This window comes from Otolemur garnettii, unplaced genomic scaffold (genome assembly GCF_000181295.1).
Source record: "Otolemur garnettii isolate 467f Iridium unplaced genomic scaffold, OtoGar3 scaffold00174, whole genome shotgun sequence".
Classification (NCBI taxonomy): Eukaryota; Metazoa; Chordata; class Mammalia; order Primates; family Galagidae; genus Otolemur; species Otolemur garnettii.
In genome coordinates this window covers 3,008,218-3,024,802 of record NW_003852569.1, presented here as the reverse complement: position 1 = coordinate 3,024,802, position 16,585 = coordinate 3,008,218, and the positions used below count along the sequence as shown (strand labels likewise).

The 16,585-nt window shown below is 47.7% G+C and overlaps 2 protein-coding genes across 3 annotated transcripts in view; both read left to right on the top strand.

The window, feature by feature from the left end:
- The window catches only part of VPS45 (vacuolar protein sorting 45 homolog), an 82,557-nt gene extending 81,213 nt beyond the window's left edge, over positions 1–1,344 (top strand). Inside the window, exons 15-16 of one of the 2 annotated variants that reach the window (XM_023519404.1) lie at positions 721–823; positions 925–1,344. In XM_023519404.1, coding sequence (XP_023375172.1) covers positions 721–808 — 88 coding nt within the window. In that variant the 3' untranslated portion in view covers positions 809–823; positions 925–1,344. Of the gene's footprint in view, positions 1–720 lie in introns of both variants that reach the window. The other variant, XM_003800414.3, reaches the window with a different exon arrangement.
- Positions 1,345–6,691: 5,347 nt separating this feature from the next.
- PLEKHO1 (pleckstrin homology domain containing O1) lies at positions 6,692–16,579 on the top strand. The gene is made up of 6 exons (XM_012811796.2): positions 6,692–7,056; positions 7,592–7,738; positions 11,835–11,975; positions 12,908–13,012; positions 13,514–13,615; positions 15,862–16,579. Exons 1-6 carry the CDS (start codon positions 7,027–7,029, stop codon positions 16,564–16,566), a joined length of 1,230 nt encoding a protein of 409 aa, XP_012667250.2. The 5' UTR covers positions 6,692–7,026; the 3' UTR covers positions 16,567–16,579.
- Positions 16,580–16,585: the final 6 nt, after the last annotated feature.

Genomic DNA, 16,585 nt, shown 5'->3' with positions numbered 1-16,585 from the left:
CTCCAACTCCTGGGCTCAAGCAAGTCTCCTGCCTCAGCCTCCCAAGTAGCTGGGACCACAGGCGCCCACCACAACGCCCAGCTATTTTTGGTTGCAGCCGTCGTTGTTTGGCAGGCCGGGCTGGATTCGAACCCACCACCTTAGGTGTATGTGGCTGGCGCCTTAGCCGCTTAAGCCACAGGCACCTAGCCCTTTTTTCTTTTTTATGTCATCCTCGGTAGAGTGCTGTGGTGTCACAGCACACAGCAACCTCAAACTCCTGGACTGAAGTGATTCTCTTGCCTCAGCCTCTGAAGTAGCTGGGACTACAGGCGCCCGACACAATGCTCCGCTTTTTTCTTTTTTTTCCAGTTTTTGGCCGGGCTTGGGTTTGAACCTACCACCTCCAGCATATGGGGCCGGTGCCCTACTCCTTTGAGCCACAGGTGCTGCCCTCAGCTATTTTTTGGTTGCAGTTGTCACTGTTGTTTGGCAGGCCCGGCCAGGTTCCAACCCACCATCCTTGGTGCATGTGGCCAGCACTCTAACCACTGAACTACGGGCACCAAGCCACAGTCTAGGTGTTTTACTGTTCAATTGATGCTTCTGTTCTGTACCTAAATATCAGACCAGTACTTCTTGCATACTATTCATAATATCTTTTCATCTGTTTAGATGTTAAGATCTATTATTGGAGATGCTCTCGTTTGTTGTTTAACTAACCTCAAATCTACTTGTCAGTTTCCTAGAGGAAGTTCTGGCTTCTGGACTGCACAGCCGAAGCAAGGAGAGCTCTCAAGCCACATCAAGGTCAGCAAGCAGAAGATGAAGTGCTGATGGAGAGGTGGGGAAATGACAAGCCTCCTCTCTTGCCCCTGCCACCCGTTAACCAGAGATGTTGAGAGAGGCTTCAGGTTTCCTGCTTGTTGTTATTCTCATCTTCAGGTAGCCTGCTGATTCCCAAACTGTTGGCACAGACATGGAGACTCCAGTGATTAGCTAATAAGTCTGATCCCATCCCAATCCACTTTCCTCATAGTTTCTTTACTGAATAAATGTATTCTTTGTGTTTTTGATAGCACAATCAGTTCCATTTCTGATTAATTTTGTTGAAATCTTGGGGAAACAGTTATCAGAGCTTAGAGGGGTTTAAAAAGTAGTCCCTTTCATGCACATGCCACACTCCTTGATTTCCATTTTCTTTGCTTGGCACTTTTTACTTTCCATTAACCACATTCCTGCACAGTTCATTTCTGAAACTCACTATGTTTCTTTAAGGAAGCATCCAAAAACCGTCCTTACATTGTAATTTTCTGTGGCACTGAGAAACCATGTATGACTATAATAAAAATCCATTTTGTGAAATATGAGTGATTTGGTTTTATTTCTTTGGGGGTTAATTTGTGGGAATTCATGGGGTAGGGCATGAGATGGCTTTACACCAAACATAACAAAGGCATTACCTCTACCCAAAGGATACTTAAAGTATGTCAAAGCAAATAATTAATTCTAGTGTCAATTTCAACTTTTTTTTTTTTTTTTTTGAGACAGAGTCTCAAGCTATCCCCCTGGGTTGAGTGCTGTGGCATCACAGCAACCTCAAACGCTTGGGCTTAAGAGATTCTCTTGCCTCAGCCTCCCAAATAGCTGGGACTACAGGCGCCTGCCACAATGCCCGGCTATTTTTTTGTTGCAGTTGTCATTGTTGCTTTAGCTGGCCCAGGCCACGTTCGAACCCACCATCCTCGGTGTATGTACCCAGTGCCCTACCCACTGAGCTACAGGCACCGCCCAACTCTTTTGAAAGCAATAGAAAAAGATGGCATCATTAATACCAGAAAATTAAAGCATTCTCTCTCTTTTTTTTTTTTTACAATTTTTAGCCAGGGCTGGGTTTAGAACCCACCACCTCTGGTATATGGGGCTGGCACCCTACTCCTTGAGCCACAGGCACCATCCAAGCATTCTCAAATCAAAATAGCAAAATACCACACCATGAGCCCTCCCTGGTTCTCTGTGTCTAGTGTCAGACAGCGGAGGGTCAAATCTATGTCATATTTATGTGGTTTAGGAGTATTATCCAGTCTCTTTGTGGCTAAGCTTCCTCATCTATAAAATAGTACTCTCCTCATAGGATTGTAAGGATTACATGAAATGAGATAATACACGTAAAGTGTTTAAGACATTGTCTGGTGCATAGTTATCAGTCAACAAATTTTGACCAATAATAGTAAAGATTAATTCCTGTCTCCAAGTTGGGGATACAGTATCACTATGCAAAATGATTAGATTCTTGTCAACACTGCCATTGCACTAATAAGGCACTTCAAGAAACAAGGGAAAAGCTGAAATCATTCTGTGCATCTCCCTTTTCTCCACTCTTCCCAGCTCTCAGCTGTTGTTTTTTTACACACTCATGTGCAGCCCTGAGGCTTTGAGCCATATTATAGCTAAGACCCAAGTTCTTCCCCACCATCTTTTTTTTTGGGGGGGGGGCTTTTGTGGGTCGCTTTGGGTACACTTTTTTAACTCTTCTTTTGGTAAGTATTTAAGACAGCCTACACTTGGGTAGGCAGCATTTTAATTATAGTTAATATAATATATAATAATAATATATTATATACGTTATATAGTCTATATATATATATGTATATATATCGTCTTTTTAAATAAAACTCACCTGGGCTTCCCTTCCTATTGGAAGGCTAACTCTATGGATTAAAAGGATAAAAAGAACAAGAACAGAGACCTTTCTTACATCATTCTCTTTATTTACCTATTTCCATTGTGCTTACTCAGCTAACAGTATCAGGAAGTCTAAGAAATGAGCCCTACTCTTAGGATGTTTGGTACCAGAATTAGCATTTCTTCAAAGATTCATACTTCAATGTACAATTCACAGAGCTGATTTCATTATTACTGGCCTTTTATTTTTTCCCTTTAAAAACATCGTTTTAATTAGGATCTTGTATACTTTTAATAATCTCCCCCACAGACTGAAATGCCCTATCAAAACCTCTATGTCCTATTTACAAAAGCCAAGGATATTTGTTTTTAATCAACTGTTTGAATAACAGTTTCCACCCAGTACACATGCAAGCAGCCATCCCCAAATTATCATCTCTGATAGCTCCCTTCTTTCTTCAGTTGAAGAGTACAGGTACTGCCACTGATGTAGTTAGGGAAGTAACCCCATCAAGAAGTGCTCCCAGTATCTTATCTCCACCAAAGACATCAGTTGGCTTGAGAGTTATTTTTGCGGTTTGTGTGTGTGGTAGTGTCAAGCTCACTTAGGAGACAGTGCTATAAAAATGCGTAAAGAAACCCATCAGTTCTTACTCAGGATTTCTCACTTAAGCATTGGTGGAAAACAGACCCACATGAATCCCAATTCAGGTGCCATGAAGTTCACCTAATGAGAGAGAAATCAGCTTGAAGAACAAGTCAGGAGAAGAGGAATGAGGGGTGAATAATGACAAAGAGACAAAAGGTGAAGGAAGGCAAGGGCAGGGCCATCGGATGATGCAGTACAGAGAGAGAGAGGATGCCAGAGATTTATGTAACATCTTAAGGAGCAGATAGGCAGGGAAGGTTCTGCAGCCCACATGCATCTGCTCTGGAATCTGAAAATTACTTTGGAGGGCTTTTATTTTTTATCAGTTCCTCTGCCTGATGTTTCACAAAGCTCTAGTTCCTATCTGATGCAGTGCACAAGGAGCCCAGTACCTTGCATATGGGGGCCCCTCAAATATTTGTTGATTGATAAAAACTGGGAAATAAAATAGGGCAAATGATGAATTACTTTTTTCCCATAGCCCAGAATCTATTTTCTTTTGTAGAGACAGGATCTTGAGGCTGTCTCTGTTCCCCAGGCTGGTCTCAAACTCCTGGCATCAAGCAATCCTCCAGCCTTGATCCTTCTGCGTTGGCCCAAAGTGCTAGTTATGAAGGCGTAAGCCTTCATGCTTGGGCAGCTGAGAATCTATTTAAACTACATTTATAAATCCAAACCACTCCTATCTACCTGGCCAGCAAGCCCTCAAAAGATCATGTTTCTTCACCTGTACTTTGAGACATTTTGCTTCCTCTCATATGAAGATATCTTGGATTCTCTTATTCTTTTTTCAGCAATTTTGAAATGGGGGCAGAGGGTATGTAGGAAATAGAGATTGTAGGAAAAGGATAAGATGATGGTTTGGGGGAAAAGTGATATATGTGTGTGTGTGTGTGTACAAAGCCTAAACAGTTTGAGACTTGAGTTGGAAAACCTGGTTTCTAATCCACTGAGCCAGTAACTTGTATGGCAAGTCATTTGATTTGCCATGCCCTGTTTCCTCATTTTCCAAGTGGAAATATTAGTACTTATTTTATATATCTCACAAGGTAGCCATAAAGAAATAACCTATCAGAGCTTTTTTTCTTTTTTTTTTTTTTTTTTTTTTTTGGAGAAAGAGTCTCAAGCTGTCGCCCTAGGTAGAATGCCGTGGTGTTGTAGTTCACAGCAACCCCCAACTTGGGCTCAAGCAATCTCTTGCCCCAATTGTTCTATTTTTATTTATTTATTTACTTTGGGACACAGTCTCACTATGTCACCCTCGGTAGAGTGCCATGGCATCACAGCTCACAGCAACCTCAATCTCTTGGGCTCAAGTGATTCTCTTGCCTTAGCCTCCTTAGTAACTAGGACTACAGGCGCCTGCCACAATGCCCAGCTATTTTGGGGGGTTTTTTTATTGTAGCTGTCATTGTTTGGCAGGCTGGGGTGGGGTTCGAACCCACCAGCCCTGGTGTATATGGCCGTAGTCCTAGCCACTGAGCACAGGGCACCGAGCTAGTTTTTCTTTTTTTTTTTTGTTTTTTTTTTTGAGACAGAGCCTCAAGCTATCCCCCTGAATAGAGTGCCATGGCACCACAACTCATAGCAACCTCCAACTCCTGGGCTCAAGCGAGTCTCCTGCCTCAGCCTCCCAAGTAGCTAGGACCACAGGCGCCTGCCATACCACCTGGCCATTTCTTGGTTGCAGACGTCATTGTTGTTTGGCGGGCCGGGCTGGATTTGAACCCGCCACCTTAGGTATATGTGGCTGGTGCCTTAGCCACTTGAGCCACAGGTGCCAAGCCAGTTTTTCTATTTTTAGTAGAGATGGGTCTCCATTTTGCTCAGGCTGTTCTAGAGCTCTTGAGCTCAAGCAATCCACCCACCTCAGCCTCCCAGAGTACTAGAATTACAGGCATGAACCACTGTTCCCAGCCAGTATCAGAGCATTTTGAAAGGATAAACTTTTATAGAAAGTCTAGAACAGTGGAATTAATTGGTATAGTTAATGGAAAGAGGTCGAGATTACAAAGAAAGTTCAGGCTGGGGATAGAGAGGGAGCTGCTCCTCCATCTGACAGATACCAGGAAAAGCCAAATATCCTCCTCAAACCACAAATTTAGCCAATGCTTTTTCTTTCATCTTTAGACATCTCCAGAAAAAGTTTTTCCTTTTTTCTGCTCCTCTGTGCCAGAGATGTTCAATGAATTTGGGGGTTATTGCACAGCTATCACATGCCAGGCAATGCGTTTATTAGCTTATAAGTTATTATTTCATAATTAGCACTGTAGAACTTTTTTATCTTCAAAAGACTTTCACAGGTCATCACTTATATTCTCCTCGTTGATGGAAATGGTTTCACTATTTAATATATGGAGGAACAGAGGCCTAATGAAGAAATTCAATGGCTTGACCAAAGGCCACAAAGTGGTCCTGAAACCAGTACCCACCTCATTTAGGTTTCTGTCTCCCTTCTTCCCATCAACATGTATTGAAAAACAAGAAGTTACTAAGAGCTTCCTGCAGTCTTTGAGGCAGACGGGGGCAGGGGGATCAGCAGAGGTTCGCCAGAGTCAGGGCATCCTCTGGGCAGGGGAGGATGGGCTTTCTACGCGTCAGTCAGCGCGGGAGGGAAGGATACCCAGGTGGTAGGAAGTTTAATCCTCACCTGGAACTTGCATTTAAAGCCACTTGGTGTAATAGATCATGGCTTCGAGTCAGACAATCCTATTCCTGCCAACATTTTATACAGCGTGTGTCTGCAAATCCCTCAGTGTCACTTTTCTTCCTGTGCACCGTATCCATCTCACAATCAGGGTTATTCTCCTGAGGCTCAACAAGGCCTGACCCTTTGTAAACTGGAAGAAATGTGTATTAACATTAACTCCTCTCCCACCCCCACCTCCGAGGCGCCGGCACTCTCTGAAACATAAAACTTTTTCCCACTATTTGACCTGCCCAGGTTACTACCACCCAGGAAGCGCGAATGCCTGCCGCCAGGTCTGGGTGGCGCGCCCTCCCACCTCACGCTCTTGTTTGCGCCTTTGGTGAGGAAGGGAGATGATTCCGATCTTGGTCGTCTCCGGTCCTCACGGGTCCGCGTGTCTCTCCATCATCCACCCCGCCTGCTCCAGGGGTCTCCCGGCAGGTCGGGCCGCGCTGGCGGGCTGGCTTCCCCCTGCGCCCAGGCTGTCGGTCCCGGCGCGGGTCGCCGCCCCCGGGAAGCCGTCCCCCCGCAGGGTCTCGCCGGCTGTCCTCACCCGCGTTGAGTCAGAGACAAAGGCGGGGGGCGGGGAGCGCACGGGCTGCGGCGCCGCGATTCGCCCTTTATTCTGAACGGGCAACGTCAGCGGGCCGCGGATGGAGCTGCGGGGTGCGGGCTGGGCCGCCCGCGGGGCGCCGGGCCGGGGGAGCGGCCGCGCCGGGCCGGGCTGGCGGGCGACGGGGGCGCGCTCGGGGGCCCGGGCCGCGTGGGCGCCAGGATGGAGGGCGCCGGGGGGCGGGGGCCGGGAGTGCGCGAGTGTGCGAGTGCGAGGGAGGCCGGCCTCTAGTGTAACCGGAGCCTCAGAGCCGGGGAGCGTCCGGGAGAGGGCGGGCGGGAGGCAGGGAGGAGGAGCGGCGGCGGCGCCCCGGCATCTCCGGCACTCTCCTACCGCCAAGGAGCCCCCTCGAAGCGGCCTCGGCCTCGACGCGGGGCCGCCCCTCGCCCAGCTGCCTCGCGCCCACCCGGCATGATGAAGAAGAACAATTCGGCCAAGAGGGTGAGTGCGCCTCGCCGACTCCGCGCTCCGACGCCCCCGGCCCCGTCGGGGCTACGAGCGGCCTGCGCGAGCCCGGGGCCCGCCCGCCCCGCTGCCGGTGTGCTCGGCCCTGGCGCGCCGGGCCCCGCGACCCGCGACGAGGCAGCGGCGGGGGCTTTTGTCTGCGTACTTGCGAGGGGGGCTCTCTCGCTTGGCTTAGTTTCTGCCGGACCCACACCCTCCCTTCCTCCGAGCGGCCGGCGGCGTCCGCGGCGGCGGGGAGACAATGAGAAATAAAACGGGGGTGCCGGCCCGCGGGGGGAGGGGGAGCCCGCGGAGCCCCTTTCTCCCTCACCACTGTTTATTCCGGAGAGGGGGAGGGGCGCGACGGGTAGAGTCCCCAGAGTGGAAACGTTTTTAGAAGTGGGGAGCGAACCTTGGCTCACATACTCCAGCCTTCGGAGGCGAGAGGGGAACGGAGGAGCCGAGAGACGGAGTGGAGAGGAGAGAGCTGTAATCACCTAATCGTCTGGCTCTTCTCTTGCTCCTGGGGCAGGGGCCTCAGGATGGAAATCATCAGTCCGCACCGCCCGAGAAGGTCGGCTGGGTCCGGAAATTCTGCGGGAAAGGGATTTTCAGGGAGATTTGGAAAAACCGCTATGTGGTGCTGAAAGGGGATCAGCTCTACATCTCCGATAAGGAGGTAGGTGCCCTTTGCCTCCAGCTACCCCGCTTTTCTTGCATTCCGTACTTGCTCACTGCATGGGGGGTTTGTCCAGATCCATCCCCTGTTTTGCTCCAGAACCAAGTTCAGCGGTGCCATTGGTCTCTACCCCCCTTCTCCGCAGAGAAAGGTCACTCGGTAGTGCGAAGACCTGAGTGAGAATGAGAAGTTGAGTTTGCCTGGTATCCATTATTTTTTCTTTGCAAATACCTTTCTGACAACAATGATAATCCCCTCCCAAGAGGTCCTAGAACTTCTGAGTATCCCTTGCTGCCTCCTATCCTATCCTGGTCTCCAGATGTAGGATTTTTTTTTTCATTGCTGTTGTGGCTGAAACACTCTCATTCAGCTTGTTCTCCACCCTTCCTGCCCCCACCTCGATCCAGCTAGCCTCCCCTTTCCTGTGTGTAGCAGGACATGCACAGGTCATATTGGCCGTGCATCCGCCCTGAATCATGGAAAACACACATACAACCCAGGGTCAATCTCCTGTGACCTCGGGGAGAGTAGCTATGAGCAGCACATAGTTATTTTTGTGGAAGCTAGTGTCCCTAACCAGCATGCTGTGTTCCCCACCCTGACTGCACTTTTTTACAAAGGCAGTGAACTCTTGTTCCCCCTCCACCTGTTTATATCAGAAGGGAGCAATAGAATTATGAGCCCCTGCCTATCTCCAGGTAGCATTGGCTCTGTAGTTAACTGTGAAAACTGCAGTCCTCACTGGGCCAGAGTCTGCACTAGGATCATTGAATTCACACTCTTCTTCTTTTTTTTCCCTAACTCTTGGGGTCAGTAACAAATAGTAACATTGAGAAATTGGAATTGCCCCTCCATGGATTAGAAATTATTTCAGTCCCTACTCCTGTGACTGTGTCCCCTGTAACTGTGTTGGTATAGGCTGGGAGACTGTCCTGTGCTCTGGTTAAGGTAGCACCGGATTCCGAGTTCCCTTACCCAGGGTAACTGGGAAGTCTTCCCTGAGTTTTAACCTCTTCTCCTTTCTGCAGTAGACACTCTTACTCAGTAGATTATAGTTAGGTAAATAAATCCTTTTATGGGCTGAAACAGATACACACGCAGCCTAAGAGAAAGTATTCATTCTGAAAAGAACATCTACTGAGGCAAGTAGGGAAGAGCTCAGCTGTGCCACAGCCAATCCTCTTAAGGAAACCTAGCTGTTTACACTAGGCTAGGAACTCAGTATTGGAGAATCTTAGGAAAGAGGAGAGAGAAAACTTAAATGGGAGAACTTATTTTTAAGGGTTTCCTCTACTCAATCACAAATCTCACAGAAAGTTTTCTCCAGAATTTTCTGGCTGTCTAGTTTAAAAAAACAAATAGCAAGTGTCAAAGTATATCTCCTGTCTTTCCTAAACTTCATAATTGCAGGAAACCATAGTAAGCAATCAGGGAGAACTTCTTACACATCAAAGGGAAGAACAAGAACAGTGAAAGGGTAGATGGGCTACTTTTTTTCTTGTTTGTATTTGCTCAAAGAGCAGAGTCCAGGGGCAAAAGAGTATGTCTTGTGGAGGAAGGGGTATAGAGGCAGAGGAAAGGATGGAATGACCTCAGCCTAGGATGGTGAGTGTCCCGTGAGTCAGGAGCATCTGACTGGTCACAGAGCCAACTACCTCCTCCTATGAGGGGCATAGGAAAAGAGGACTAAGCGGATTGCTGTTCCTCTAGAACCAGTTTCCTTGCTATAACAGGCATGGGTTAAAGGTGACACTGACAAGGACTCTAGGCTTCATTCTGCCCACGTCCCCAAAGCTTCAGAGCCACTAGATTCAAAATTTAAAAAGAAAAAATGGCAGAGCATAATGTTTGTAATTTACTGTCAATCCAAGAAAACTCCTAACTTAACACCAATCGTTTTTTGTTCCTCTCAAAAAGGCAGAGTCTCCCACAGCTGCCTCCACCATGGAATTCCTTCTATATTTATTAATCCTTTTACTCATTCTCAAAGGTCATCCTTTCTCAGAAAGGGTAGATAGAGTGCCTTACAATCATGGGCTTGATGGAAACAGAAGCCAGACCGTAGGGAGACCTCAAGGTAGAAGAAATTGGATTTAGGGCAACTCCTTTGGCAAACAAGTGTAAGAAAAATCCCTTTCTGTGGGCAAGGGTAAAGAATCAGGAAAGGAAAGATGATTTGGAAGATGGGTAATTATAAATGAAACTTTGGGAATTAGAAAGAAAACAATACAGTGGAGAAGGAGGCTTCTGGGATTGTCTGTCTTCTCTGAGCTCTAGAATATACTTGTCCTATTGTTTGCCTCATCCCATCTCCTGCCCCCACCCTATCAAGGGCTAACCTCTGTCAATATCTCTTCTCCTGAGGGCTCCTTATCAGCATGTGTCCAAGCTAGAATAACTCCCTTCCCTTCCCCTAAGGAAAATGGAACAAGTAACTCTCTTCCCCTGGCTACATTCACACACCCAGCACTTTCCTTTCCAAGGTTTCTGGACTCTGCTGATAGCCTCCACTCCGGGGAAGGAGGGGGAGAAGAGAGATGATGCATCATCCTACATCCCTGCCCCATGTTTCTGGGAATTGTTCTTGGATGCCCCTTGCCAGCACCTTATCTCACTTGCACTCATAATTTTAACAGGCCTTTGGTCACTTCCCAGCCCAAAGCCAAGGAGCCCTGGGGCAGGGTGAAGGGAGCCTGGAGGGACCAAGCCTTGCTGAAACAAATATAGATGGCTGAGTATTCAGGCACCTGAGTGAGGCTATAAGATCTTGATCCTGATGGGCTGTCTTGTCTGTCATCAGCCACAGGGCACAGCAGCAGTTCTGGAGGTTGGGCAGGTAGGAGGCTAGGGAATAAAAGAGAGAACCACTACCCCACTTCAAGCCTGACAAGAACTAGGATAGAGGAGGTCATCCAGGCATACAGTTCCTATTTCAGAGCTTGGGAAGCAGGGACTCCTATGGGAAATAATTCCAGTCGGGGGGGTAGATGTCTTTCAGGGAAGACTTGAGGCTACTGTTACTTGTTAGTTTTAATAAGATAAGTGGTGGTGGTTTTCATTTCTTATCCCAGGAAAACTTGTCCATTGCTCTGGTCTTTTGGCCACAGACTCAAGTAGCAGAGAGTGACTGGGCCACTCCAGCAGGGCCAGTCACTAAGTCTGGCTACAGGGAATACTAACTTAGGGGAAAGGAAAAAAGTTCTGAGAGATTTAGAATGGAAATTTGAAGAAATGTTAATGCAGTTTGTTTTCTGATGCTCAGAAAAGTCTGGTTGAGGTTGGATGATACAGTGAGAATTGTCTGATTAAACATTCAGCAAAAGTATCAAGAGCCAGATGTTGTCTAGAGCTGCTAAAGGTCCAGAGCATAAGACAGATACCACAGCAGAAAGGGCTTTCTGGCAACAAGAGGACTCAGGCACACAAACCGAAATAATGGACAGGTGACAGAACACTCTCTGGAAGACTAAGCTTCCAAGTCTGACGTTTTAGTTGTCCAGTGAGAGTATAAGTGTATCTTTGCCTAGAGATAGGTAAATAAACTATATGGCTTTTTATGTCTGGAGGAGTTAGGTTGGATTGTTACAGTAACTTGGAGAGTAAGGTGGGGTGGGAACTGCAAGTGACTGGGGGGCCAGAGGCAACACTTCACTCCTTCCAAATGTCCCCTGATCCTGGCCTTGCCTTTGTCTTCTTCCTCCCACCATCAAGGGTATTCAGGTCTTTCTTGCTTCAGGATGATCAGATAAAACTGTTCACCATGTCCCTTTATGGACGTGAGCCTTTTTAGGACATAAGCGATGTCCTTTAGGAACAGAGTGCAGCTCATGAGTGAAGAGAGGCATACTAGGAGTCAGCAAATGGTAGCTTGACTGAGGAGAATGGGGATAAGGGGTTTACACAGAACTCACCTGAAGAGTCAGGTCATGGGCTCTGCTCTAGTCTTGTCACCATTGTCAGGCCTTTATAGGCTTCGGGTCAGAGGGCCCTGTCTTGTCCTGTGGTCCCTCCCTCTCCTCAGACTTCTTCTATTTCCCAAGATGATTGGGGAGGAGGTGATTTTATCCTCCTGATCTTACCCCCAACCCTCCCCTAGGTAAAAGATGAGAAAAATATTCAAGAGGTATTTGACCTGAGTGACTATGAGAAGTGTGAAGAGCTCCGGAAATCCAAGAGCAGAAGCAAGAAAAATCACAGCAAGTTTACTCTTGCCCACTCCAAACAGCCGGGTAACACGGTATGTCTCTCCTGCCATCTTGGCCACTGGAACATTGACAGGGTTGGAGGGGACTGGGAGAACTTCCTCCAGGTTCTCTCAACAGTCTTGGCTGCAGAATTGCTCTCCTGCTGGCTTTATAGTTAACCTGAGAATTTTGTGGCCATTTTCTTCCTTCTAGGCAGGTCAGCCTTTAACTGTTCAACCACAAAGATCAAGTCTGTCTGTTTGTCTGTATCTCTGTTTCTCTTTCTCTGTGTCTCTCACACACACATCACTCGGGAGAAAGTGGTCCCTGTACCCTGATAGCTGGTTGATGTCCCCTTTTTTTTGAGACTGAGTCTCACTTTGTCACCCTCGGTAGAGTGCTGTAGCATCATAGCTCACAGCAGCCTCAAACTCTTGGGCTCAAGTGATTCTCTTTCCTCAGCCTCCCAAGTAGCTGGGACTACAGATGCCTGGCTATTTTTAGAAATGGGGTCTCACTCTTGCTCAGGTCTTGAATCTGTGAGCTCAGGGCAATCCACCTGCCTTGGCCTCCCAGAGTGCTAGGATTACAGATGTGAGCCACCACGCCCAGCTGGTTGATGTTCTAAATCTAATTCCTCTTATCTAAGGGAACCCAGAGAAACTATTCTTGTCACATTCTATTTCTTTAAACGTTTAAAGATTTTTATTTTAATACTATCCTTTATCAGACTTCCTCTACTTATTTCCAATACCACTACCCTTTTTAGCTCTGCCTTAGTCATTTCTAAAACAACCTTTGAGCTATGCATTTTGCATAAATAGAGGCTGAGTTTCCTGAAGTTATGGATGACTCTAGAAGCAGAATCTCTATCCTTCCAGGAGTTAGATCTGAAAAAATGAGATTATTATTTCTTATTTCTTCACTGTCAAGGTGAGCTACCAACTCTAAAACCCTGGCTGAAACAAGAATCTTCTCTTCACAGGCCCCCAACCTAATCTTCCTGGCAGTGAGTCCGGAAGAGAAGGAATCCTGGATCAGTGCCCTCAACTCTGCTATCACCCGAGCAAAGAATCGTATCTTGGACGAGGTCGGGCTCATTGTGGGGAGATGGGTGCTGGGCAGAGGGAGTGGGTGTGATGTGCCAAGGAGGGAACATTACTGTGCTAGCCCCACTTACTCATATGCCCCACCAGCTCTACTTCTTTATCTTTCTTTTTAAAACCCTGTTCTCCAGGGTGGCACCTGTGGCTCAAAGAAGTAGGGCACTAGCCCCATATGCCAGACGTGGTGGGTTCAAACCCAGCCCCAGCCAAAAACTGCAAAAACAAACAAACAAAAAAACCCTGTTCTCCTGCCATCTCTCTGTCTTTTCTGACAACTCTTCTTCCTGCTTCATAGTCCATGAGCAGTGTTGGGTCAGCTTTACCAGTCCCTTCATGTCCTTTAAATCCCTTTGTCCATGGATTTGCTCAGAAGCCATTAATGGGTTGGGTTTATTTCCCAGTCAAGGCATATTCAGGCCTTGGGGGCTGCAAAGTTGGGGCAGAGGGTCTCTGAAGAGCACCCATAACTCAGTGTGTCTCTTCAGGTCACCGTTGAGGAGGACAGCTATCTTGCTCACCCCACTCGAGACAGGGCAAAAATCCAGCATTCCCGCCGCCCCCCAACTAGGGGACATCTAATGGCTGTGGTATGTAAAACTATAATAAAGTAAAAAATTGCTAAAGAGCCAGTTCTTGTCAGTCCACCTCAGACAGAACTTTATACCACCAGAGGTGATTGTGGGAAGTTCCCTCAAAGCCAAGATCAAAGTCAAGCAAAGTCCTTCTACTGCTATGCCTGCCTGATCTAAATGAAAAATATTAATTCAGCATCTATTACAAGTTCAGAAATTCCTGTTCTTAATAATTTTATCATCTGGGAAGAAATAAGTTACTACTCACAGGAAGATGAAATCAGAAGAATTGAGTACCTTCTAACACGATACAGGCTGTGGTGGCCTATTATCCTCATGGCCAACAGCCCCGGGTACCATAGGCATTCAGAGGAGGAAGGGTCACAGTGAACCCCTATAACATACAAAGTTGTGGTTTCTCTTATTCCACCAAGCTTTAAGCCATTAAGGAGAGAGGCCATCAGGTATAGTGGAAAGAAGATAGGCTTTAGAGTCAGACAGCTTCTGAATTGGAACCTTCTGGTGCAACTAACTGCCCATGTGGTTCCCTGGAGCTGCTTGTCTCCAACTATAAAATGGGGCTGTGCTCATGCCTGCCTTGACGAGTTGCGGTTAAAAAAAAATGATTGAAACAAGATATGAGATATTGACCTGCCATATCACTTTTTAAAAATAGTAGCATTCTGGCTCAGCACCTGTGGCTCAAATGGCTAAGGCACCAGCCACATACACCTAAGGTGGCGGGTTCGAATCCAGCCTGGACCCGCCAAACAACAATGACGGCTGCAACCAAAAAATAGCCGGGCGTTGTGGCGGGCGCCTATGGTCCCAGCTACTTGGGAGGCTGAGGCAGGAGACTCGCTTGAGCCCAGGAGTTGGAGGTTGCTGTGAGCTGTGAAGCCACAGCACTCTACCCAGGGGGATAGCTTGAGGCTCCGTCTAAAAAAAAAAAAAAAAATAGTAGCATTCTGTATTGGGTGCAATGGGTCATGCCTATAATCTCAGCACTCTGGGAGGCCGAGGTGCGTGGATCCCTTAAGCTCAGAAGTCAAGACCAGGCAGTACCTATAGCACAGCGGTTATGGCACCAGCCACATACACTGGGGCTGGCAGGTTCAAAACCACCCTGGGCCAACTAAACAATGACAACTGCAACGACAACAACAAAAATAATCAGGCATTGTGGCGAGCACCTGTAGTCCCAGCTACTTGGGAGGCTGAGGCTAGAGAATCATTTAAGCCCAAGAGTTTGATGTTGCTGTGAGCTGTGATGTCACAGCACTCTACTCAGGGCCACAGCTTGAGACTGTCTCAAAAAATAAATAAAAACAAAAAAACATAACAAAAAAAGTCAAAACCAGCCTGAGCAAGAGTGACACTCCATCTCTACTAAAGATAGAAAAACTAGCCTGTTGTTTTGGCAGGTCCCTATAGTTCCAGCTTTTCAGGAGACTGAGGCAGGAGGATCAGTTGAATTCAGGAGTTTTAGGTTGCTGTGAGGTAGGCTGAAGCCATGGCACTCTACCCAGGGCAACTGAGTAAGACTCCGTCTCAAAAAAAAAGTATTCTGGAAATAAGAGAACAAGTTTTGGGCCAGGCACAGTGGCTCACGCCTGTAATCCTAGCACTCTAGGAGGCCAAGGCAGGGTAGATTGCCTGAACTCACAGGTTGGAGACCAGCCTGAGCAAGAGTGAGACTTCCTTTCTAAAAAAAGCCAGGTGTTGTGGCAGGCACCTATCGGATGCCCAGCTACTTGGGAGGCTGAGGCGAGAGAATCGCTTGAGCCCATGAGTTTGAGGTTGCTGTGAGCTATGACTCCACAGTACTCTACCAACAGCTACCAAGTGAAACTCTTGTCTCAAGAAAAAAAGAACAAATTTTATTATGAGGCCAGATATTCTAAGTTCCAGACAACAGAAAGGTTGAGGGATGTGGCTCAGAAGATACAGGCAGAAGAGGACAGTCACTGTGCTGGGGGGAGTATCTGAGGTGTTGAAGTCAGCGTGATGCTCCGTACAGAGGAAGGAAACACTCCCCAGAAAACGTGTAATAAAGTGGAGAATATGGGAGACAAGCAGGAGAAATTAAATCACAGAAAAAAAGTTAAGTTTGAATCACTATCAAAGGAGTATGAAGTAGCTGGTGAAGTAACAGGGCTCAGTCAAGAGTAGAGGCCTTCTCATTCATGTTGGGGAGAATAGCAGCCTACATCTGTCTTTCAGACAGTTTACCTCCTTTGTTCCCCCACTTTACTTTCCAGGCTTCTACTTCTACCTCGGATGGAATGCTGACCTTGGACCTGATTCAAGAGGAAGACCCTTCCCCTGAGGAACCAACCTCTTGTGCTGAGAGTTTTCGGGTTGACCTGGACAAGTCTGTGGCCCAGCTGGCCAACAGCCGACGGAGAGCAGACTCAGACCATATCCAGCCCTCCTCAGATCGGGCAAGCAGCCTTCCCCGGCCTTGGGAAAAGCCAGACAAGGGGGCCACTTATACCCCCCAGGCACCCAAGAAGTTGACCCCAACAGAGAAAGGCCGCTGTGCCTCCCTGGAGGAGATTCTGTCTCAGCGGGACTCTGCCCCAGCCCACACCTTCCACCTGCGGGCTGAGGAGCCCACCAGCCCTATCCTACCCCACCCAGGGCAGCTGTCCCGGATCCAAGACCTAGTAGCAAGGAAACTGGAGAAGACTCAGGAGCTGCTGGCAGAGGTTCAGGGACTAGGAGACGGGAAACGAAAGGCCAAGGACCCCCCTCAGTCTCCGCCTGATTCTGAGTCAGAGCAGCTGCTGCAGGAGACAGAGCGGCTGCTGGGAGAGGCCTCATCAAATTGGAGCCAGGCAAAGAGGGTGCTGCAGGAGGTCAGGGAGCTGAGAGACCTGTACAGACAGATGGACCTGCAGAGCCCAGACTCCCACCTTAGACAGACCACCACGCACAGTCAGTACCGGAAGAGCCTGATGTGAAGGAAGGTGACAGCATCTG